The sequence below is a fragment of the Mytilus galloprovincialis genome, chromosome 3 (assembly GCF_965363235.1).
Source record: "Mytilus galloprovincialis chromosome 3, xbMytGall1.hap1.1, whole genome shotgun sequence".
Lineage (NCBI taxonomy): Eukaryota > Metazoa > Mollusca > Bivalvia > Mytilida > Mytilidae > Mytilus > Mytilus galloprovincialis.
In genome coordinates this window covers 37,491,316-37,516,587 of record NC_134840.1, presented here as the reverse complement: position 1 = coordinate 37,516,587, position 25,272 = coordinate 37,491,316, and the positions used below count along the sequence as shown (strand labels likewise).

The following is a 25,272-nucleotide window of genomic DNA, read 5'->3' as shown; positions in this document are numbered from 1 at the left end:
CCCAACAAAATCGTAAAATATGAAATTATAATGTTCTAATTGTCCAGGAAAATATGAACTAGTAACTGTATGATCATCTATTGTAACTTTCGGTTTCTGTGTTTGATTGTGGTTGTCTTCTTTTATATGGAACTTATTTAATTTTTCTGTTAATACGGCTTGCCGTTTCTGCCGATTCACAGTCCTCACAGAAAGAGAGCATGATTATATAGTTGACGAATATACCTCAAGCAACAATCTATTTACTCAACCTTTTATAAAATATTTGTGTACATGATGCTCTTTACGTGTAGATAGTTACAAGAAAGTTTGATGGAGGCACTTTTACATGTTGTGTTGCATATTGGTTTTTTTCAGAACGGTTACTTTTTGTGCCGTGCCGTGTTTTTTTTGTTGGTTTTTTTTTTTTCTTATTATTCATGGTTATTGTATGTTAATATTTTACATTGTGTGAAAAATTATATACTTTTATACCATGGACGTAAAATAGATTCTTAAATATTGCTTTTTAGAACAAGTATGTCTTTGTCAAAATGCTTTGTAATTGTGTGAATTTTTGTACTGAATACAGTATATAATTGACAATATCTGATTGATTTTACCAATATATATAAAACATATTTCATTTAAATTAAGGGAGTTACAGACATGAAGAAACATTGAACTAACCCAAGGAACAATTAAAGTGTCGATATTGAGATCGATCGAAGGACGTGCAGAGTTCGGGGGATATTTCCAATTTTGTTTACTTTTTCTATCCTGTTTCAATCTCCCTACAGATTGCAGTACATATAAATTGAATTTATGTCAAAAACTCTTTTGTTGTCGAAATTCTATGGCGAGAAATGTAAACATGGTATCGATGATTCTGCGCTCCTTGAAATTGTATACATTCATAAATATATGAAAACGACAAAGGCATAGATAGGGGCTCTTGAAATTAAACAGATTTTCATAATATTCTCTTTACAGTTATTTAATAATTGCATTTTATGTTCACAATAGGACATTCGTTCATACGTTTTGTACAAATTCCATCTGTTTGTTACAGAAAAAAGTATTAATATAAAAAGTTTGCTTGTTAATTCGATACAATCAATGCTGCAATAATGTAGTATATATAGTAATAATGTTTAATCTTTTCTTCCTTTTAATTGTGTATACATAGGAAGTTTGTTGAAATTTATGAATGTATGAATTGTAATTTATATTTCATTTGTTGTTTTTTTTTATTCGGGGAAAGGGAATAAGTTCAATTTCAACCGGGGTCTTCGATATTTAACTCCCAGTATTTTTTTTATTTTAATTATTCCTTTCTTTGTTCTGTTCTCTTTAGATTTATCATTAAACATTCGATTTTCTTCATTTTAAGTTTGGATTGGTGTGTTATACATATAACAGGTCTTCCGTATACTGTAATATGTTTCGTTTCTGAAAAAAGGACCCGAAAATTATCAAACGACCTAATGATATATTTTTTTCTTTAACTGATGGTGTGTGTATATGTTTCTTTAAATCAAATTTTATCAAATTTTAAATTTCTATAGAAAATTCAAGAATTGTTTACTAATATACAAAAATTGATTTAACGATTTTGTTTCTCGTTCCTATTCTGTTCCTTTTGTTTGTTTGTGTATTTTTTTCTTCAATTTGGTAAGCCTTCAATGGAAACCTCAAACAATGCTTTGATTGGTAGAAGCATAAATTTATTTTATTAATCCGACCATGGTAGAAGGTCTATAAGTCTTACCATCTTTTATTAAGATAATTCACTGTTTCAGGTCTCATTCACACAGTGATCTAGAATGTCATACCAGGACAAAATAATTGAACATTTCAAACCAGTTTAAAAGTATATAAATGTATTAGATTTAGGTTGGAACTGCATCTGGTAAAATGTTGCCATAGTACAATTTTGACGGTTATTTATGTCCTTTTTTGTTTTATGCTCTTGCTATTTAAAAGTTTTATCATACTTTATTTGTCCCTTTAACTTTTTTTATTCGAGCGTCGCTGGTAAGTCTTTTGTAAACTAAACGTGCGTCTGGCGATAATACAAAATTTCAATCCTAGCTGGTATTTATGATGAGTTAACTTCATACACTTTTGGTCTCGAGTGTCCTTGTTGAAACTTATTCCTGTTGTTCTTACTGAAATCGGTGCCATTTATATTTGTAAGAAGATATGTGCTGTACCATTTTTCTTGATTGTTGAAAATGTACTAGAATGCACACGATTTGATTTTAGGATGACCCTCAGTTTTAACTTGAGTAATAAATATATCTCACGAAATATTGTGTATGAATATAGAGTACACAATGAAAATTCAAGTTATATAATGTTAGTCTTTTAAGGACGGTATATTCTATTGGACTATAGTTCATATGACAACAATTTAATAAATATCCTCTTAGCAAGAATTATTCAAACGAAATCACTTGTTTCAAGAGTTTGGATGACTGTATACACTTCTACTTGGAACTATTCCACGGCAACTTCAAACCCAAATTTAGCACAACTTAAAGCATTAAGTGGTATTGAACAGAGCTTTTATTTGCTAATTGAGAAAAGAAATAAGTGAGAGTATTAACAACAAGGGTAACAGTATGTACATTTCACACCTTGTTAAAGAAACCAGTATGACCATACAAAGATGATGGTTACCTGCTGCTATATATTGTTAGCAGGTGCGCGAATCTGAATAAAGATACCTTTGAGCACATTGTGCAATCTTTAAACAAAATTCTTTTCTATTTTTGGGTGTGTGTTTTGGCATATACTCATCTATTATTCCAACATGTGAAAATTGCTTTATTTATGATATTTTTTTTACAATTGATATAATAATAAGCATTTGAAGCACAAAACATTTTTTCCGATGACAAACATTATGTGGTTTTAGTATCGGGGAAAAAAACAGCTTCTCAATTCCAAATTATTATAGATTATTATTGTTCAAAAATTACAAAGAATTTTAATATGAGATGTGTAAAGGGATAGAAACTGAATGGAATCCGCCAGATTACAGTTTTGTGTGAAAGGGTAATGACCAGACAGAGAAACTTCCGAGTGTTGATATGTTGTTAACATAAGAAATCGTTTCTTAATTTACTGCAAAAAAAAATCAAATTTTATATATGCCACTGAATACGTGTTTTATATACTTTATTGTTTTGATACCAACGGTTTATTTTTACCTTTAAAATTCGGGTGGTTTAAAGTAAAAACTTCTGTTTGCAAAGAAATAAAAAAAAAAAACTTTCTTGATTCATAGTAAATTAATTTTTATTTTTTTACCGTTCAAAACAGAATATGTTTCTTAAATTGAATTATTTTTGTTGTAATCCACTGAAGCTGTTCAGTACAAACTTTGGCTGTATTTATTTGTATCAACTATAATTTTGAGTAAATATTGGCCTTATTCGAAAAAAGTATTCCATTAACTGTATTCGTGACTTTATTGAAATAGCTACTTCACGGGTCCATCCTTTCGTCAGATATATCAAAAAAGACTTAATAATGTGACGATATGGTAGGAGGAGTCGAATAATCCCCAGCAATTAAAATTCAATATTTACACGTCCAGATTGTCTTCGTGGTTTCATTATATCATTTACTTTTAACATAGCACCAAAGAGATTTTATATTAAAAAGAAACCCACTGAAAACCAGCAGTTATATTTTATACAGATTTAAATAGTCCTTGAATATAAAGAAATTAGAAACATTATACATACAAAAGTGGGTAAAGACTCAACTATTGGGTACAGGGTTTCATTGTAATTGCAGGTGTATTTACCTGGGTGTCATCAAATGATTATTTTATTTACAGGTGACAAACTTACTTATAATTAAAGATATTTCAGATTGTCACTGCTTAAACATCATTAGAAGTAAGAACACCTGTGATTAAACAACAGAGTCAGATCATTAGAGGTATCTACAGGGCAAGAAGGTCTATATTATTTATTCTCCCTAAAATACAAACACCAAACAATTACACCTTGCTGTTATATTTCACCACATTCCAACTTTGAGGTTTCTAAGAAATTTCTTTTAATTGTAGCAAAGCAAGAGCGCAGAAATAAAAGTATAATTATCTCTCACTGTACAGAAGTGTTTGCAAAATGTAGAAATTCGTAAGCTGCCTGTCTTTTGTTTTGATACTTCGTGCAATATATTATAAATTTGCGACAACTTTATGATAAACGTTTCCCATCGAATAAGCTATGGTTAAACAGTGATGACACTATAATTTATAAATGCTTTATCTCGAATTTAGCCTAACAAAGTTACATCTGTAAATTTGCGTTTGCCAATTGTTGTTCTTCCTTTAACACTTGACTATATGAATGTTATTTGTTAATATAGCCGAGTTGCTCGAGTTGTTTGAGGCGCTGAACACAGTGCATGCAAAGGTTCAACGGTGTCACAGAGGCAGGGTTTACCAACACAGAGGTTTTGAAATCCAAAATTGCAGCCACAGTGGAACACTATTAAAAAGAGGTTCATTTGGTTAAAAAAGTTTAGACTGCTTCTTATTGGAAACCATTCCCCTAATTGTATTCATATTACACGTGATCTCAACAGTTCAATGTTAATTTGAAATTAAATATATGAGACGCCAGTGCGAACATAGTTTTGTCTCTGGCAGTAAATCGTGAGATTTTTCCGGGAATACAGACTGGAGTATTATTATACTGTTTGTTCATTTTAAAATAAGCGACTGTGGCGACGATCTGGAGTTAAACGTGATCTTCTTTACAGAATAATGTTAACAAATGACCATGATGCATATGTGTTCAGTCCATTTCTTCCGATAAAAACTGTATCTGTGACAGACTGGTGTTGTCATACAAAGTAACATGAATGATACATACGATGGTCCCCTTAACAATATAGATTATGGTTCTGATGTGATACTCCTTATTTTTAAAGCTGGTCTTTTTGTATTTTACAATCGAAAAGGTATATGATAATGAATACTAACTATTTGACAATAAATATATGTCTTGTTAAATAATTTTAGATAACAAAAAAACAATGTCCGTTACGTGTGCCGCATTCGGATAATTTTCCAAATAAAAATACTTTTTTTTCTTTTCAATTTCATCTCTATATATTCAAACGCATCATTCAAGAATACTATAGTATTAAAAAATTCACGATAGCTTTACATGCTTTTCCATATTCAATTTAATATCGAGGCCTTTCATAACCGACTATACGGTATGGGTTTTTATCATTGTTGGAGACCGCAAGGTTGCCTTTAATTGCTTTCAGCAACCACATTTGATTTTTGGTGGATAGCTGTCTCATCGCCTTATATTTGCATATTTAGTATAATTTTCTGATATTTGGTTTTCTATGTTTTCTAATATTATTCGTTATTGTTTGTTTGTGTGTACTTATTTTCGGGCATTTGGTGTTGTTGATGAAGTGTTACACCATTGTCCCAGGTTATGTGGAGGGTTGGGATACCGCTAACTTCTAACCCAGCCACAGTCTGTATGTACGGGCCTGTCCAAAGTCAGGAGCCTGTAATTCAGTGGTTGTCGTTTGTTGTGTTACATATTTGTTTTTCGCTTATTGTTTGTACATTAATTAGGCCATTATTTTTATCGTTTGAATTGTTTTACATTTGTGATTTCGGTGCCTTTTATAGCTGATTATACGGTTTAGGCTTTGCATATTGTTGAAGGCCGTACGCTGACCTATAGCTTTTAATTTCTGTGCGAGTCATTTGGTCTCTTGTTGAGAGTTGTCTCATTGGCAATCAAACCACATCTTTTTTAAATTGCATGTAGTAAATTTTGCCCAAGGGGGTTATATAACCTCTGATTTCATCGTATTTCCGAAAATATCAAAATATAGATAACGGACCTAAAATATATAAATGTTCATAATGTATCTATATATATGATCTTGAAAAATACAAATGTGTCATAATTATATTTATGATATGAAAGCTTCTTTATTTACAGTCGTTGTTAAGGCACGCATTCATCTGAAAGTTATAGAAAAATTCTATTTGTTTTGCCACAGTCGAGTTCGGTATACGCGTGGTTTTCCATGCATGTTTTGTTTTTGTAAGTAATGTTCTTGAAACCTAAAACTGTTGACTTTTGAAAATATTAGAATTGAAATATGTTTTATTGACAATTTACATATATTATTTTCAATGGTCAAATGATGACTAAAATTTATATCATATACAATACCGCAATGGTAGTCTAAAATTTGCTATAATTAAAATTTCATTTTTTCCCCTATCAGAGTCATTTTGCAACTCAAGCCTGTACTTTTGGACCTAAAGGGATTTTCCTCCCTGCGCTGTATGTTTTCTTATTAATAATTCATTATTAGGTTTATTATTTAATAATCTGTAGCTGTGATGATGGAAGTGTTTAACGACCTTGACTGGCTTTTCAGTCCTCGCGCGGTCGGTTATAAGCTGTGTATTGCCATTTTAGACAAGTAAGTCAGGTGTCTGTGCCATTACCATCAAACCTACCTTTGGGGGTTCTGTTTACATAGAATACATCAACACTTTTTAAATGTGTGTTTGCACTCTGTCCGTTATTATATTAACATATTACACATTAAAAGTACAAACATGACACTTTTAGTGGTCCTGTTCTAGAATTTAGCTTTAGTAATTGAATTAAACAAATATATACATATTTGTACTTTATGGATTTTTTTTTTTGCAGTAATTCTTTGCGAGCTCATTCTGTTTTAAAATCCTTATCTTTTTTATATCTACAGGATCACTTTCTCCCTTATATCTACAGGATGACTTTCTCCCTTATATCTACAGGATGACTTTCTCACTTATATCTACATTATGACTTTCTCCCTTATATCTACATTATGACTTTCTCCCTTATATCTACATTATGACTTTCTCCCTTATATCTACAGGATGACTTTCTCCCTTATATCTACATTATGACTTTCTCCCAAATCACACTTTTCCTTCTCTTTTTTAATTAGGTAAACGGACAGAAAGTCACAGGACAAAAAGTCACAGGACATAAAGTCACAAATTTGGTAGGACAAAAAGTCACAAATAATTTGTTGACAATTGTTTGAATATATAAGAGAAATATCTTGAAATATTTACTTTTTAATACATATATTCATATTAAAGTTTAGGAAATGTGTCATTATACTTGAAAAATCAAGATTTATTTAATTTTAATCATGCAAAAGATATATTTCTTGGCACCATGAAGCCATTTAAGTGCCAAGCCATTTTGACATTTTGTTTTTTTTAACAATTATTTGATCATCTTTGATATTTTTTGGATAAATTTTGTTAACAAAGTTGGTTTATATACAATAGTGCAAGAAAAATACAAAAATATTTTTCTAGAAATAAGCAGTTTTTATTCAAAGAAAATAATCAGAAAAAATGAATTGTGACTTTTTGTCCTGTGACTTTTTGTCCGTGACTTTTTGTCTGTGACTTTTTGTCCTGTGACTTTCTGTCCTTCATTCCTTAATTACACTTGTTTTTGTCTAAGTGAGTTCTCCCATCCTGTGTTTGTGTATTTCTTTTTCGAGAAATCTATAAGTATTTTTTTATTTATCTGAGCAAATTAAGAACAGACCCTTCATAGGCAATTCATATACAACAATTCATTAAATAGGATGTCTCCATCCGAATAAAAGTAAATGCATATATGAACTTAAACACTTAAGTATGACAACGTTAATTTAGAATAAGAATGGTATATAAAACAATCCTCAAAATTTTGTCATTTAGAAATATGCCTGTAATAGAGAATTTAGCAACTGTTTTCAAAGTGCTTTCTGGTAGACTATCTTCCCTTAAATATGGTTCTTCATTTGTCTCAATATCTTATAAAATTACAAAGGTATTGCCACTATTATTTATACACCCCTTTTTTCGGTTATAGACTGTTGTGCTACCTTAATTAATGACAGGATTTTTGTGTATATTTTTATCCCGAGGATGATCATTTCTAGAAAACAGTTTCGGATTAAATAGTTCTCTCAAAAGTGAAATTCAGATTTAGTTTTTGTTCGTCTTTGGTTTTCTTTCTGCGTCTATTTTTGTTGTAATGGAGTTAATTGCTGATAACTTCTGCTTACCTTATAATAATTAGGTTTTCCTGTTGTCCTTTATGTGTAGTGTTATTTGTTATTATTTTCTGCCTACTTTGTTTGCTTTTGTTTTGTTTTGTTTAGGTAGTGCAAAATGTAATTGTCATTATTTAATTTCTAATGGTGTTAAGTTCAGTAATTTTTCTACATTTCTCTGAAACCATCAGTGAGCCCATTGATCGGTTAACGCACGAAGTTATTTACTATAGAAGGCTTTTTTTTCCTTCGACGTTTCTGGGTAATTTTCATCTTTAAATTTTTTAATTATTTTTACTTTATTTTGTCTTTATTTCATTTCTTGTTTTATTCGAGTCTTTTCTGTTCTTTTTTGCTCTTTTTTTTTCTTATTTTATTTTCGTTTCTTTTCTATTTTTTTAGTTTTGCTTATTCTGTTTGGTTAGAGCTTTTTTTTTTTTTTTTTGGTTAAGAGTCGCTAATCTCATTGTCTATTATCATAGAAGTAAAATGAAACAGAATACTTTCATGCTATAAGTCTATATTCAGACTTTTGACACGCTTCCTATTCTACCTCTTCCTTACTTCAACATTCGCATTTCATCAACAGAAAGAAAAAAATCCCGAAATATATACATAAATAATACCATATTCCCAAAAATTGGATACAATCTACAATATGCCGTTGCAGATGCTTCAGAACACGTAAATATATAAACGCTTTACTGCTCAGTTGATATCAGTGTGTTTTTATCTTGGAATGCTAAAAGTATTATTATTATTTTGTGTTACACGTATAGTTCTTGAAGAAGAATCCCGACAGACGACATGAGATGTAAACAAATATGCAAATATCAGTCGTTCGGAATGAAAAATTCAAACTTAAAGAATTGTTTTATATTTTGGAATACCATATACTATACTATAGTCGTTTGCACTCTCGAAATTTGGTCTTTGGTGGGTAAATATCTCCTTGTCAATTCACATCCTCTTTATTTTATCAAGAGACATTATTATATTTCTCTAATTTCATATTAGTATATGTGTCTCCTTCGCGTAAGCAACGCTAGCCAATCAAAACCAGTCACTAATTCATTTTTTCAACTAAATAAAATTTATCAAAATGTAAAATTTATATAATTTAAAAGTAAGTATCTAATTTTGTTATGATGATGAAAATTCAACAACATTAAAAGGAGATAGTAAAACAATACATTGCTTTTTAAGCATGGGTTATTTTTTGTTACCGGTAAGTCGTGTATGTAAATTTGACAAAGTAGGAGCTTTACACAAAATTTTCCACCATCGTCATTAAACACTAAAATGCTTGGGTTTTTTTTTAGTTGCCCTTCAAATATTCGACTTTCGGTCTATTTCTACATTACGAATTGCTATTTACATGTTAAAAACTCATTTGTACTGTGGTGTGAAATATATAAAGATTTTTTTTTAAATAAAGCATATATAAAAAAAAAAAATGTTAAATGAAATCGTAAACGGAGGAGAGAAAGAAGGAGGTAAAATTCTGATCTGAAAGAAAGAATTCTGTAGGGATAAAAACAATAAAGACCATGAATTAAGCATTCATAGTATTAAAGCGTCAGTCCTTTTTCATAAATGTATACTATTATATTGACTCGTGTACACACAACACAATGTTTATTTTAAAAATCGGAAATATTTTACTGTTTTTTATTTATAAAATGAAATTAAGTTTTAGGTAACACGTTACTCTGCTGATAATTATTACTATATATCTATATTTATGAAAATAATTATATAAGTAATAATTAAACCCATAATATTAAAAAATTATTATAATAAAATTGCTAGTGCTAATGTTATATTTTTTGTCATATTAGTTTAAATTTGAAGCCAAATTTTGCTCGTAATAATCTTTATTATTATTATTATTAAGTATTATTATTATTATTATTATTATTATTATTAAAAGGACATGCGTTGAAAGGTTAACTGAATAAGCAATTAAACAACACAGAAATACTAAAAGACACCGAGTTTAAGAGTTTAACGAGACTTTTCTTTAACTTTTTTAATTTCATTATTTTGCCATTTAAATATTACAACTTTTCGCAAATAGAATGAAAAAAAGAATCATATAAAAAGTTAAATCACAAAAATACTGAACTCGGAGAAAAATTCAAAACGGAAAGTCCCTTATCAAATAGCAAAATAAAAAGCTCAAAAACATCAATCGAATGGATAAAAACAAATTATTGTTAATAAAATACAAACGCTCAAATATTAAAGCTTATCCTATGTTCTTCAGATGTAAAATCTTAATTTACTTTAAAGTCTGCAAGTAAAGACTTTACAGACAAAATAAAATATCAACTTTTTTAACACTCAGAGTTTAGCCTAGTAATTGACGAGAGGTATCAACCACTTTTATTTTGTTGTAGTCGAGTTTTCTTTTAGAATTGAAAAAAACAATTTTCTGAAAAAATGGCAAAGTTTTAAAATGACAACATTTTTCATTCGAAAAAACTCCAGAAGTAATACAATTCCCTACTGACAAAATTTTATCGTTGAAAAATTGCCTGTCATTGAGGAAATACAACTACTAAACGGGTACTATACTTCTTGGCGGTTTACAGTTGAAACCACATTTTAAATGATTTTGACCAGTATATATATTACCCAAACGAAACAACGTTATATATGTTAGATAATACAACACAAATAATAGCACTGAAATTGAATATTTTAATACTCAGTTAAAACTGTCACAGTAAACATTTTGGGCGCGATGACGGCGCCAGCATGTAGTGGGTCACTTCACACTTCCGGTAAAAATTTGAAATGTTGAAATATGTCCCATTCTCACCGAACCATCGGTCAATATTTACAACTGTATTTACAATGTTTATAAAATCCTTTATAATTTATGGCGGTAAGATAAATTTGTTTTAAGAGAGACAGGTTCGTTATATTGTTTTATGACTGTAGTTTTATTGCAGATGACGGCACTCCAAAACTTCCAGATCTAGGTCCCATACTGTATGCACTATGTATGATTATGGATTTTATGTCTGAACTAACTCTGATCATGTCTTTTTCAGAACAATAAATGCAAATTAAATGTAATTTTGGTATTTTATTACCATGTTCTGCCATTTAACATATAAGGTGATGACGTCATGCTGTTCCCATTAATGGAAGATGGATAATGAATTCCCTGACTAAGTCCACTATGGCTACTAGAATAAGAGTTTGTAACACAGTGCGTAGGCATCGTCCCAGAGCCTAAAGAGTTCGGTTGAGACAATATTTTAGAATTTGGAACCTGTGGTGAAACGTGTGATCCCGAGGAACCGGCGTGACCAGCACTCATTCTTGATTGAGAATTGTGTTGCACGTGGGAAGTTTGCGTATCTCCAGAATTAGAACATGGTTTCCCATCTTTTACAAGCACAGGTACAGCAACTCGCCTCGGAGAGTGTTGGCTTTGTTGAGAACTTTGACTAGGTGATGAATGTTCCGAGGGCGCAGAATCTTCCTGAGAACTTTCTGGAGAACCGGGTTCACTTTTAATTTTGTCTTTTGATGCTCTTTTGTACTTGTAACGATGATTCTGGAACCATATCTTCACTTGAGTTGGCGTAAGATTTATCATACTAGCTAAATGTTCCCTTTCAGGTGCGGACAGGTATTTTTGTTGTTTAAAACGCCTTTCTAGTTCATAAACCTGCGCTTGAGAAAATAGAACTCTACGTTTCCTCCTCTGTGTAATGGGAAACTGCATTCCAGCTTTTGTGTGATCATATCCGCCTAAAGCTGACATATTCATATGATTCATTCCTGAAGACATTGGTGACATAGCACATGAACTTGGTCCTCCCATTAGTCTTGAAACTAAAAAATACAAACATAAAAAGTTTAAGTATAAAACAAGACTAACAATAAAGAATGGTTTATTTAGCTACAAATACATCATCATGCTGTCAAAATTAGGAAGGTTCGGTTACATTTTTGCCTTGAAAACTATTAAATATGATGCAGCGTCCGGCAGATTACGTTTATATCTTTTAGAGGACAACGCAGTATTCTTCAAGGGTATTTGTTTAGTAGTCAAACAAGATAACCTTATGTATTTGGGGCAATCTGAAATATGACACTAGATAAATCTATTTTAGAACTAGAATAAAAAGTTCCTCAATAAGTGTTTTCAAACTATAACACGCATATTTATTCCATAAGTGAATAAAAGGTAGTCATGCTATTTGAATCATTTTCCCCTTTCATGAATATTTGTTGAATAATTTTAATTACATTTAAACTTTGTTAATTGTCCTTTAAAAATGTGTCAAATATATCAATAAATTTCCTAGTATATTTTTTTATTTACAAGTTGTACAATGACATCTGTAATTTGATCTTAAACAGCATTCTGGCACGTTTTTTTATGAAGACAATATATTGTCAATTAGAGTCTGCGCTGATTCGACAAAACACTTTTGTCTGTAATCCGATTAATTAATCGAAATGAACCCATGAGAATTTAAATTGATGTTAAAACCGACAATAAATAGAGCAACTGATTCAGCCACTACTAATTAGGTATTGCATTCCACTAACGGTTTAAATACTGTTATATTCCCCTGTTATTATCGCCTTAATAGGTAGCAATTTTGTTCGTTAGTTCAACAATAGAACCATCAATTACATTATAAACTGTGTCAATAAATAACCCTGATAATTCTCTACCTCACAGCCACGAATATAATCTAATAAAACTCGTCATACAAATACTGTCAGGAAATTTGTCACACTTATTTAATCATACAATATTTATTGATTATAATGAAATATCATATTTTTACAAATAATTATTTTAAAAGGTTATGCTGGTGTGCATTATTTATCATGCTTCCAAATTTACAGAAAGTTATTTGTCATATCATTTGTTAAGCGTAAATTTAAATCTTGTAATGTGAAAATTTGGTTCGTTTCTAACGTTTTTAATGTCTGAAATATTGTAAATATAATTTATAGTTATCTTAGCTAGTATGTAAATTCTGCAAGTGTTTTCAAATATTATTTTTTTTCCTTTTTCTTCAATGATATTTACGTTTATTCAAGAATGTCAGCAAACTTTGATTATGTTGATTTTTTAAAAATAAAGTCGGGTAGATATTTCATAGGTGTGCGAAATTACAGTAACTTTTTATGATGCTTGACAATTATAATAATAAAAAATATATATATTTGTGTTACATCCCATACTTGACCGTGTTGATACGATGTTGACCATAGCGAACATTTTTCTGTTTTATCTGCCTTTTAAATAATCTCCATAGCATAAGTTCTTACTTCGGAAAACGTGTTTTATAATTTGCATTTTATTTTAATTCATTTGTACCGCTTTCTTCGGATAAAGAACATTGTCATAAATAATATTTCAGACACAGAAGTATAAAATATAATGATGTCTGTTTTCACGAAAGTTTGAACATATCATAATAATGCATATATGTATTGGTCCCATGAAATATAAGATGTTCATAATTTTAAACCACAATGCGAACATATGTGTTTTTAAAAATATATAGTAAATTGTTCATAATAAATTATGGAAAACATATAAAGAATAAAAGATAGAGGGAATATTAATAAAAAGATATTTGTTCCTTGCACATTTTACAACTTTAATCACTGCAATCATTGCTGAAAAATGCTGCAAATAATTGAGAACGAATATCGTCATAAACCATTCATAATCAAATAATAAAATGTTTCTAGAATTTTTAATGAATGTTTAGCATTTTTTATTTCTTTCTTTAATTACAAAAATCATTGCATGCAGCTACAGACAACTCAAGCAAAAAGCAGTAACTTAATTTTGACAATTTACCAAATGACTGTATTGCTAACTCATATATTTCCAGTACCGTTTTAAGTGTCTTGTTTTATGGATTAGTTTCAAAAGGGAAGGTTTATTTGATATATAATGCCATGGTTTCAAGTTCTACTCTTTTCAGGGTGAACATGCTAAAAGAATATTCTAATAGTCTCCAATATATTACTTTCCCCCAAAAAAAATTGTTTATCATATTACCGAAGTAAAATAAAGAGCATAGAATTATATAACTCTTTTTATAAATATCAGAAAACAAGATCATGCGCGTTTCTTACAATAACTGAATCCTACAGATCCGATTACGACTGTCAAAGTAGTTGTTGTTACTTCAAATTATAATCTTGTCAAAACAGTCCATTTATATCAATTTCATGTACAATTTTCTTTCATTTTAACTGTGAATGAACTGTGCTTTGTGACTGTTTAAGTCAATGTAGTTTATTTAGATTTCCTCTGAACGTAAATGAGGTGTATATACTCGAATAATATTATTGTTACTAAATTAACTAACTGGAAGAAATGAAAGACCGTGGTTTTCTTACTTAGAATAGTCCAAACTTATGATAACAGTTATAGTCTACATGTTTGTATATGTTGTGAAGCAATATTTCAAATTTTCAAATGAAGAATTATTTGTTTCAACTTTTATATCTAAAATAAATGATCACTAAAAAATAAAATAAAGTTAAAATGTTCAATCTCGTTTTTCATTTATACCGTTTTGAAACGTTCATGTTGCAATTAGCTGACCCCGGTTTAAGATGAATACACAAGTCAATCTTTTTCCATTTATCATTTCAACAAGAGTGTAAATAAAACTTGAAAACATTTCTTAAAACCGATTAAGTATCTAATGAATTATCAGTAAAAATAAAAACATTTGATAAGTTTTGTCGCAATCTTATCATAAGGAACAAACTTTGTCTGTACTTAATATGAAATCATATTTGATATATATTTATAAATAGTATTTTGCGGCCAAAAATTGTTATAGAATGATTAAAAGCACTAAAAAAAATCGAAAATCAATTTTGGGAAAGCCGATTGAGATTGAAGATTCTTCAGACCATAATGGTTTAAGTTGGTATTCTTTCTAACATTGGAAAGTTATCCAGCAGGATACAATATTTTGAACCATCATATTGAGAATCTTAGTTCCACTTCACTTGCCCAAGAGTGTTCTTAAATGTATTTTAAGTACTCAACAAGACTTTCACTGAAGAAAAAGAAAAGCTCTTGATATACAAACTTACTTGCAATGCGATCAGGATTACTGCTGTACCAGTTTGGAGTACTTCTAGGGTCTCCATAGTGTCCGAAGTCTGTCCCATTACAATATTGTGATGCAAAGGACGGAGTGTGATGAGATAGCGGCGGAACATATCCAGTATGGTAAGGATTCGACACAGGAACACTCATGCTTGCCATCTGTGATGAAGAATGTTGTGAATGGTGGTTCCTATACGGAGCCAGGGGTGGTATTGCAGCCTCAATGGTGGTTCTTCTGTAGGTATCTTCAATTGGAGACAATATATCGGTTACTGAAAACGGTGTGGTGTGTTTTGGACTGAGGGACATCACCGTTCGAATTCAGAGTGATTCCTTTGCGTCAGCTTGATGTTTTTAGGTCCTTCAGATATACTTTGTTACGTGAAGGGCCAATCTCGACGGTCAAAAGCATCATCTACAATGCGGACCCTTCAATCTTGACAAATTATGACTGAAAAAGTTAGAACGCATGCGTATACAATATACTGTTATTGACAAAAAGTGTTTAAAGCCCGCCTCTTTATTGAAGGGGTGGTCTACGATTATATGCTGTCACGTGATCCCTACCTGAGAAAGCAGAATCTGAATTCTCGATTAAATTTCAATTATTACATTTTTTCACTGTTTTTATCGTTAATCGCTAATTTTGGGTATCTTAACATAAAATATAAAACATTTTCAAACCTTAAATATCTTTGATGGATATCTAAATAAAAATGTGAAATAATTATTTATAACAGGAATAACTCTTAATCTTTTGGAATTAAGATAATCCGTTGTTCTTTGATTAACAAGATTTGGAGGCGTGGCAGATTTTTGTCAAGTAGCATTTTGACACAGGTAAATCTACACCTTAGATAGAATAAGAGAGAGAAAAGCATTTGTTAAGTGGTAAACAAGTACCAATCTTATTTTATTTCATTTAATAAAGTTAAAACATTCTTATTTAAATCAATGATGACAATGCTATTCTTGTCAAAGTATTTTTTATATCCAATTAAAAATTAAGGAAATCTTTTGAAAGTGGACCTTTTGTCATGTGTGGTAAGACCGCAATTCTATCAATACTGTTTAAACTGGAAAAAGGTATTTAGTTTGATATTTTTCTGTAATAATTTTCAGAGTAAAATAATAATGTCCATACTGAAACGATTATTTTTCAAAAATTGTAATTTTTATGCCAGCTGAAAGACCGTCTATAATCTAGTCACGACTCATTTAAAAAACTTATTTTCAAAGTAAGATTATTTCAAATAGGATTTATTTTTCTGTTAAAACACGTGTAAAAGTTTTCATTTCTAAATAAAGATTTAACACATATCTTAATACCTTTATCACATTAATGAAGTAGATTTCAATAGAAAACGGTATGATCCGAGAAAATAAACAAGCTAATCATTGGTCTATTCTTAAAAGTGAGAAACTAACACTGCGACAATTAAAAGCTTTTAATGGTGTCAGAACTGTCAATTGGTACGTAAGAAGTATAATATAATAGTAATATTGATCACGTACTAATCTCTTCCCTGAGCAGTTTTTTATCTTGTCATTATATTAGAATCTTAACAAAAAGTAGAATTGAATATATTTCTTTTTTTTATTCAAACACACACTAATACAACATTTCACAGTCCTCTTTTCTATTTTATACAACTTCTACTGCGTTTCTGAAATTGTCCGTTTTCCCCTTTCTTCCTTAAGTATATTTTAAAGTTCTTAGATGTTTTCATTCACAAATACATGCAATACTTTTGAACGGACTTTTTGGTTGGAATTTGCGTTAAAATACTTTGATTAAAATGAAAAATTTGATATTGTTTTATTTATAAATGTATCATATATATAGTCTATCTTTTTACTTAAACATAATATATTAAACAAACAGCAAAATGAAAATTATTATCTGGAGAACATTTGCATTTTCTTTAATAATAAATATGTAGAATTAAGAATGCAAAACAGATTTCGCAATATTTAAAAGAGGCTTTTTGCTTTAAGTTAAATCATATTCACTGATAAGAACCGCAATCGTCGAGAATTCGCTCAAGATGTAAATATTCAAGAAAAAAATGATGATTTTTGTCGAGCCTTCGACTTTAGTCGAAAAAGCGAGACATAGCGATCCCTACATTCCGTCGTCGTCGTCGGCGGCGGCGTCCACAAATATTCACTCTGTGGTTCAAGTTTTTGAAATTTTAATAACTTTCTTAAACTACACTGGATTTCTACCAAACTTGGACAGAATCTTGTTTATGATCATAAGATAGTATCCAGAAGTAAGTTTTGTAAAAATGAAATTCCATTTTTGCCGTATTTTACTTATAAATGGACTTAGTTTTTCTGCGGGAAATCATAACTTTCTTAAACTATCCTGGGTTTGTACCAAACTTGGACAGAAGCTTGTTTATGATCATAAGATAGTATCCAGAACTAAGTTTTGTAAAAAATTAAATCCATTTTTTCGGTATTTTACTTTTAAATGGACTTAGATTTTCTGCCAGGAAACAACACATTCACTCTGTGGTTAAAGTTTTTAAAACTTTAATAGCTTTCTTATACTAATTTTAATTTGTACCAAACCTGGACAGAAGCTTGTTTATGATCAAAAGCTAGTATCTAGAAGGAAATTTTGTTCAAATTTTGTACCTGTGTATTTTTCTTATAAATGGACTTAGGTTTTCTTCTAGTTAACATTACATACAGTCTGCAGTTAAAATTTGAATAACATTTATTAGATTCATAAACTATCCTGGATTTTTACCAAACTTTGGATAGAAGCTTCTTACAATCAAAAGGAAAATTTTTATTGATTTTATTCCTTTTTTTTGTTCAGCCTGCGATTTACAGCAAAAGTAGGCGAGACACTGGGTTCCGCGGAACCCTTACGAATTTTATAGATATTCAGCCAAAGTTCAATTTCAATTTTAAAGTTGCTTTGAAATTTCAGAATATTTACAACAGTATGCAGTAAAGTGTCTGTTCTATTTCATGTAATATATGCCGATCTTCTCTCTTTTTTGCCTTCCAGGGGCAACAAGACTGACATATTTGTTTTGTATGAATATATTTATTTGCTGATCCCTTGCATGCGAAGCTTTTGATGTGTCAAGTTTAAGATCTGCCCTACTCCCAATTGAAGATCTCAAAATTCAATTTTTATAAGTTTCCAAATTAAGACTATGTTCTTGTAATATGGGGTATTCTTCCAGAATCATGAGCTTAATTTTCGGTTAACTTTTTGAAATGTTTCGTTTTCACTGTAAAGTTCAAATCTGTTAATCTGGGGGAAACATAATATAAGATACGATAAAAATTATCTGATTGTTTTTATGGATGGCAAATGGTTTTTAATTTTATCCCTTATAAAATTGATTGATTGAATTTTTCATGCTTAACCGGCTAAACAGATTTAAACGAAATATATTCTAGTCACAACACAGACGATGCTTAACCAGACAAAATTACAGCTATATATATTGTATGTCGAAGCAGGCTCAATAGTTTAAATTTTTTTTTTTTTTAAATTATGAAGACTTAGTTTCTATATATTTTTAATTATTTGTTATTAAATAATATTTAGGTATCGACTTCTTAGTTGTCAGAAACCAATTAAAGACATGTTGTATCCCAAATGTATTCCCATTTTTTTTAAATTCCGTAAGAAAAATAAATAAGTAATTTAGCTTTTTCATCAGTGCCTTAAAACTCGGGGTGAAATAATAAGAGGGACTAAAGTAATCATTGCATTTCAGCATGGTCGGTGCTTTGTTAATTGTGCTGTAAATGACTTATTTTTTAAAATTTCATTTACATAGTTACAATCAAACCAAACAGAAAAAAAAGACGAACAAACAAAACCAAACAGAAAAAAAGGCAAACAAACAAGCAAGCAAGCAAAAACGTGTATGAAAAATAAATACAGAAATATGCGGAAAACAAAACTAATTAAGGTATCTTCAAAGATATTAATTTGCATTCCGAGGCAGCAAGGTTACCTATGTAAACTGTGTGGTAATTTGTGTATTGTCGTAGGAAATAGGACCTGATCTTTCTATTTACATAATTCTTTTACTTAGAGTAAATTGAAATATAAACCGGACATATTACCTAATTACGTTTACTACATTTTAAGTTGCTTCTATTGAATTGATACCCGAGTTGGATCTGCCGTCACGAAGACGTTTTGTTAACGGACTACTGTGTAAACTGGGAATTATTGGCACAGTACAGCATTAGTACAAATCTTGTTTGAGTAAGTTATTCAAGTAAATGGTGGGGTGGGCTAGTCATCAGTACAAATCAGAACCTCTACAAACAAGAAGAAATACTAAAACTTACGGCAAATATTGCCTTTGTTTCGTTTTGTTATTTTTGTCCGTTTCTAGTTAATCTGTTTGTTCACCTTCTGTGACACTTTGGTCAGTTTAGTAAACATTACGGACAGGTATTTAATTTCCAACCAAGGTATTCTTTAGCCACATACTGAATTAAGAGTTTTATTTATATAGATTTACAACTACCTTGAAAATACGAAGTTGTCAAAAGTAAATTATTCTTTTGAATTTCCAATATTTATCCGTGTTACAATATTCCGTTATAAAATAACCCGTTCATTTTCCCGCCTATATTTACTTACTATAATGACACTAATAAGGGATGAAATACCTACCTTTTAACAATTAAACCTGGTAAAACTTTATGATCATATAAATAGAGTATATAAACATTTACTTTGATTGTGTATTTCCTTAATAAGTTGGCCAATGTTCGATTATTTACCAGCACTTTAAAGATCAACAGCAGATAAACTTAAGTTCTGACGGCAATGCTAACCCAAAAGTTGTTATGAAAAAGCATAACGGTCAAGATAATGAAAAGCAATGTATTCCTAATTTTAATAACATCTTGCATCTCTGGATGAGAATATTTTACGTATTTTGAGTTGCTGTCTCATTTCTTGTAACTATTGTTCTACATAGAGCATGATGACCTTATATCAAACTTAGATTTGGCCAATTTTTTATGAAGGATATGAAGTATCTGTTGTATTTTTAATAAATTTAAATATCAAGCACTTAATTATTTCTAGGACAGATATTTCGGGACTAGGATATTTTCTTTAAACATGGCATCGCAGATATTAAGTGGTTATTTCATGCATATGCATATATATATTCTGCCCAATATTAACTGCAGTTCCTTTCTGATGCTTTCTTGAATGTCAATGATATATATAAATATATGTTTATTCATATTAGTATCATTTTTGCTAAATTATTTTAAATGTTCCTTTTTATGAAAATACCCAAATATTTCTACATTTCATTAAAATTTTATGTGATGCTTTTATGACATTATGACTGACACAAATTTGAGCGTTGATGGTTGATTTTATGATCGTCTGCGAGTTTGACATCCTGTTTAAACTTCCTAGTGTTTACAAACGTGTATTTATTGGTAGGGTATAACGGTAGCACACACCTGTTTGTTACTTTATTGTGGGGGTCCGGGAAACTCATATTTACTTTCCTAAAATATTTTATTTTTATGATACGTTCACACACTATGGTCTGTAATCTTCCTGTGTTTTTGCCTCCATCACAGGATATCAAATATATTACATCTTATTAGTAACTAAAACATATATCTAATATTGAAAAGGAAATTATATCAACTCGAAGGTTTAGAGTAAAAGATATAATTTGAAATAACTGAATGCCTCTTTTTATAAATATTGTGTAAAAAATGTTGACCGATGCACCTTTTGTATGAAGCGCCTCATACCAAAATGTGCTCAAGGTATACACAGTAAAAGCGTATCCAATCTTTGGATAACTTCTGTAATCTGTACTACTTCACTTGCTCTCCTCCAGTCTGTATGATAGTTGAAATTAATGTATGTACGCAATCCATAAATTATTTTCACTTTCCATTCGTGAATCCCTACAAAGTTAGCTTGAATAACAGTACTATACCGATCTTTGAAAGTCATTAATCTATTGAGAGAAAACAAATCCGGGTTACAAACTAAAACCGAGTGAAACACATCAACTATCAGAGCGAAACAACAAAACAACAGAAACACTGAAGTAAACAAAAAACAAACAACACTGCAACACACACAGAAACTATAAGATAACAACTGACATTTTCCTTACTTGATACATGACATTTTAAGAAAAAGTGTTGGGTTGAACCTGGTTGAACCTGGTTTCATGGCTAGCCAAACCTCGCGTTTTAATGGCAATGTTAAAAATAAATCTTACAAATATCCCGAATTGCCCCCTGTGATTCTATTAACATGTTCTATGGTTAACCGTTTCTCGGTATATTTTACAATGATAATGCGTGTATAGTCATTGTCCATTGTAGTATATAATTTGTTGATAATATTCTGCATTTTGGATATTGCCCTAACCCTTTTTCTTCAATTCTGGTCTAAATATAATAACTTTGCAAGTAAAGAAGAATCGCCACCAAATATTGTAAATGTTTGGCAGAAGTGCAAATCGGAAACTGAAATTTACAACACATACAAGTATAGTGACAAAATAACAGACCAATTTTACTTAATTAACACCCAATTAACATACAGGTACACATTTTAAGATAACTATTTTATTGTTTGTTATCTTCAGCTATTTCATAAACTGACATCCAGCCATAGAGCATGTCACATTTCGGAACCCTTCTCATGTTTCCATTGTAAATCACTCCGAAAGTTTGTACACCTGAGGTTAATGAAAACGTTTTTATGCACGATCAACAAACTATGGTACAAAAAAGAGAAAAGAAAATTTTGAATAAAAATTAATGTTTACGATGTTATTTATTACTTTATTACAATAAATGAAATATCATTACATTGTGGTATATGATTATAATATTTACATGTGGTATTAAGATCTATTTGAATTTACTGTATATTCGTGCTAGAGCGTTTGTTTTACATAATTATGTGTGGAAAGATGTAATAATATTGTTTCCATTTGTAGTCTTTGAAGTAAACCGCTTCTTGCAGGTGCGAATGAAATCAAGATATCTCTATAATGAAAATAGTTTAAATAATGTTAATATTTTCTTTAATTTTCGTTTGTTCCAAGTTCGCTTCCCCATAGGCTGACACAGGTGTAACACCTTTTAATGAATTACTAGTTTCTTGTGTAACTTTATTATAATCAGTAACAAACATATTAGGGGCAACAGGTATACTGCTTAGTTGGCCATTAACTTACTATTTTACTGAAATGTACTGTTATATTGTAAAGTTATCTTTTCTAGAGTTTACAAGGGGTTTTCTTCAACTAAATACTTTAGATTGTGTTCAGAACTAATTTATCTGACATGCTGTTAACATTCTTTATTAAAAATCTTGCAAATGAAATTATTATAACACTATACTCATATCCCAATTCTTAACTATACTAGTTTGTAAATTATATGATAAAAATGAAAATGGTATATTGGTAATTTCAAAGCAATACGAACGTAACGAAAAGTTCCGGTTAAAAGGAGTCATAAATGTTTTGCATTTTTTGGTTTAAATCTGTACTTTTAAAACTCGTGCCTTTACACTAACACAAACACGCATTCTTAAAAAAAAGATATGTATTCTCATTGAATTCTTTCGAGTATAACATATTTGACTGTTATGTTTTGCCCGAGATACCATACCAGACAGAACGGATTGTCGATATAGGTCAATGAAGAAGTCGCTCCTTGTATATATCTGTCAAAGATTAAACTGAAAAAGATTAGCTTAGATATTTACTTTGATTTCACTTAATCGAGTAAAGTGCGAAAAAAATATTTAATTTATTATCATATGTCACCAACGCTTACAAAATCTACACGAACGTGTCCAATATTTATACAGATTAGGTTTATACATAAAATATATATTTTGATAAAGGTGTATTTATGTATCGTAGGTTTATAAGGCCATTGTCCAGAGAAAGGTTATAACGCATGAAAACTAAACATGCTCGTCTAACTAAAGTGTCTCATGATGGTTAAATGATATATCTTAGTCGTGTTAACTAGGGTTCTCTGAAAATGTCCTTATTTTCGAATATAAAAAAAAAAAATCATTATTTTTGGAAAACCGAAAAGCATTTTTAGCTGTTTAATTCATTCAAACAAATAATGATACTTGTGAAATTACGGATAAGATTGTGAAAATGAAAAAAATAGAAATGAAAGAAAATTAATAATAACATTGATTCAATCAACATTAGACCAACTTCTAACTGTTCAAGTTGTCCTTCATAGACAATCAACATCAGACCAAATTCTAACTGTTCAAGTTGTCCTTCATAGACAAATTCTAACTGTTCAATTTGTCCTTCATAGACAAGCTATAACTGTTCAAGCTGTCCTTCATAGACAAATTCTAACTGTTCAAGTTGTCCTTCATAGACAATCAACATCAGACCAAATTCTAACTGTTCAAGTTGTCCTTCATAGACAAATTCTAACTGTTTAATTTGTCCTTCATAGACAAGCTATAACTGTTCAAGCTGTCCTTCATAGACAAATTCTAACTGTTCAAGTTGTCCTTCATAGACAATCAACATCAGACCAAATTCTAACTGTTCAAGTTGTCCTTCATAGACAAATTCTAACTGTTCAAGTTGTCCTTCATAGACAAATTCTAACTGTTCAAGTTGTCCTTCATAGCCAAGCTATAAAAACTGAGGCAAGGATATCTTAGCTACAGACCAAATTCTAACTGTTCAAGTTGTCCTTCATAGACAAGCTACAAAAACTGAGGCAAGGATATCTTAGCTACAGACCAAATTCTAACTGTTCAAGTTGTCCTTCATAGACAAATTCTAACTGTTTAATTTGTCCTTCATAGACAAGCTATAACTGTTCAAGCTGTCCTTCATAGACAAATTCTAACTGTTCAAGTTGTCCTTCATAGACAATCAACATCAGACCAAATTCTAACTGTTCAAGTTGTCCTTCATAGACAAATTCTAACTGTTCAAGTTGTCCTTCATAGACAAATTCTAACTGTTCAAGTTGTCCTTCATAGACAAGCTATAAAAACTATAAAAACTGAGGCAAGGATATCTTAGCTACAGACCAAATTCTAACTGTTCAAGTTGTCCTTCATAGACAAGCTACAAAAACTGAGGCAAGGATATCTTAGCTAGACAGTCCAATAGTTCCTATTGATGTTTTTTCTTTGTTTGAATGCTTTCGTTGTTTATGAGTATCTGTGAATGAGCATTAAGCTGTTTATGTTTTATTTGTAAGTAATGCTGTTACCAAATGGCATTTTTTCTTTGTCTTCTTGCCTGTCTCTTGAAGACACAGTTTGGCAGTTAGATGCAAACTGAAAATGCTCAAAATTTTAGAAGGAGGTTAAGAACATTTTACCTATGAAAGCTAGTATGATATTCTATAAACTGTTTGCTTTATATGCATGTCCATTATATTATACTATTATTGTTATTTGATATTGTATTATGGAGTAGACTTCATGTGTTTAATTATAGTCAATTGTGTAAAGATGTTAATATCAGTAAAAATACACCTACTTCATGTAATTGCAGTAATTCCGAATATATTTATGGACCCATTTCCCATGTTATAACAGGAGATCTTAACATCGTTCAAGACCGAGAGTTAAAATCATTCCTCAGTAAAGGACCAAATATCGTCCCCGTCAATTATTAATTGGAATGAGTGTCGTAATATCATCCACGACTCACTCCATACTTACTGTATGAAATGGATAAAACGGGAAAAAGCTGACAAAAAATCTTTGGACTCTTTTTTTAATTCAGTAATGAAGATAGTTGATATACGTATTCAACATTTTAAAGAACATTTTACTATTAACAATAACCACAATAAACCTATTTCTCGTATCAAACATAAACTAAAAGAACTAGCCAAGGAATTTGTTTTTGTCCCGGCCGATAAAGCTGCTAATAATATTATTATTGTTTGACGTAAATTTTACATTGAGGTTCTGAAAAAGGAAATCACCAATTCACCAACATTCCAACTGACTCCATTTT

At 30.3% G+C, this 25,272-nt stretch overlaps 1 protein-coding gene across 1 annotated transcript; it reads right to left on the bottom strand.

The window, feature by feature from the left end:
* Positions 1–10,801: 10,801 nt before the first annotated feature.
* On the bottom strand, positions 10,802–15,691 carry LOC143067866 (homeobox protein Nkx-2.1-like). The gene is made up of 2 exons (XM_076241453.1): positions 15,223–15,691; positions 10,802–11,964 (listed from the first exon to the last, which is right to left on the bottom strand). Exons 1-2 carry the CDS (start codon positions 15,545–15,547, stop codon positions 11,210–11,212), a joined length of 1,080 nt encoding a protein of 359 aa, XP_076097568.1. The 5' UTR covers positions 15,548–15,691; the 3' UTR covers positions 10,802–11,209.
* Between the last annotated feature and the right edge of the window lie 9,581 nt (positions 15,692–25,272).

Excerpts from the sequence above, each read along its gene's own strand:
- LOC143067866 (XM_076241453.1), bottom strand. The coding sequence starts at position 15,547 with ATGTCCCTCAGTCCAAAACACACCACACCGTTTTCAGTAACCGATATA. Across the intron at positions 11,965-15,222 it reads TAATCCTGATCGCATTGCAA|TTTCAAGACTAATGGGAGGA; the intron begins GTAAGTTTGTAT and ends TGTATTTTTTAG.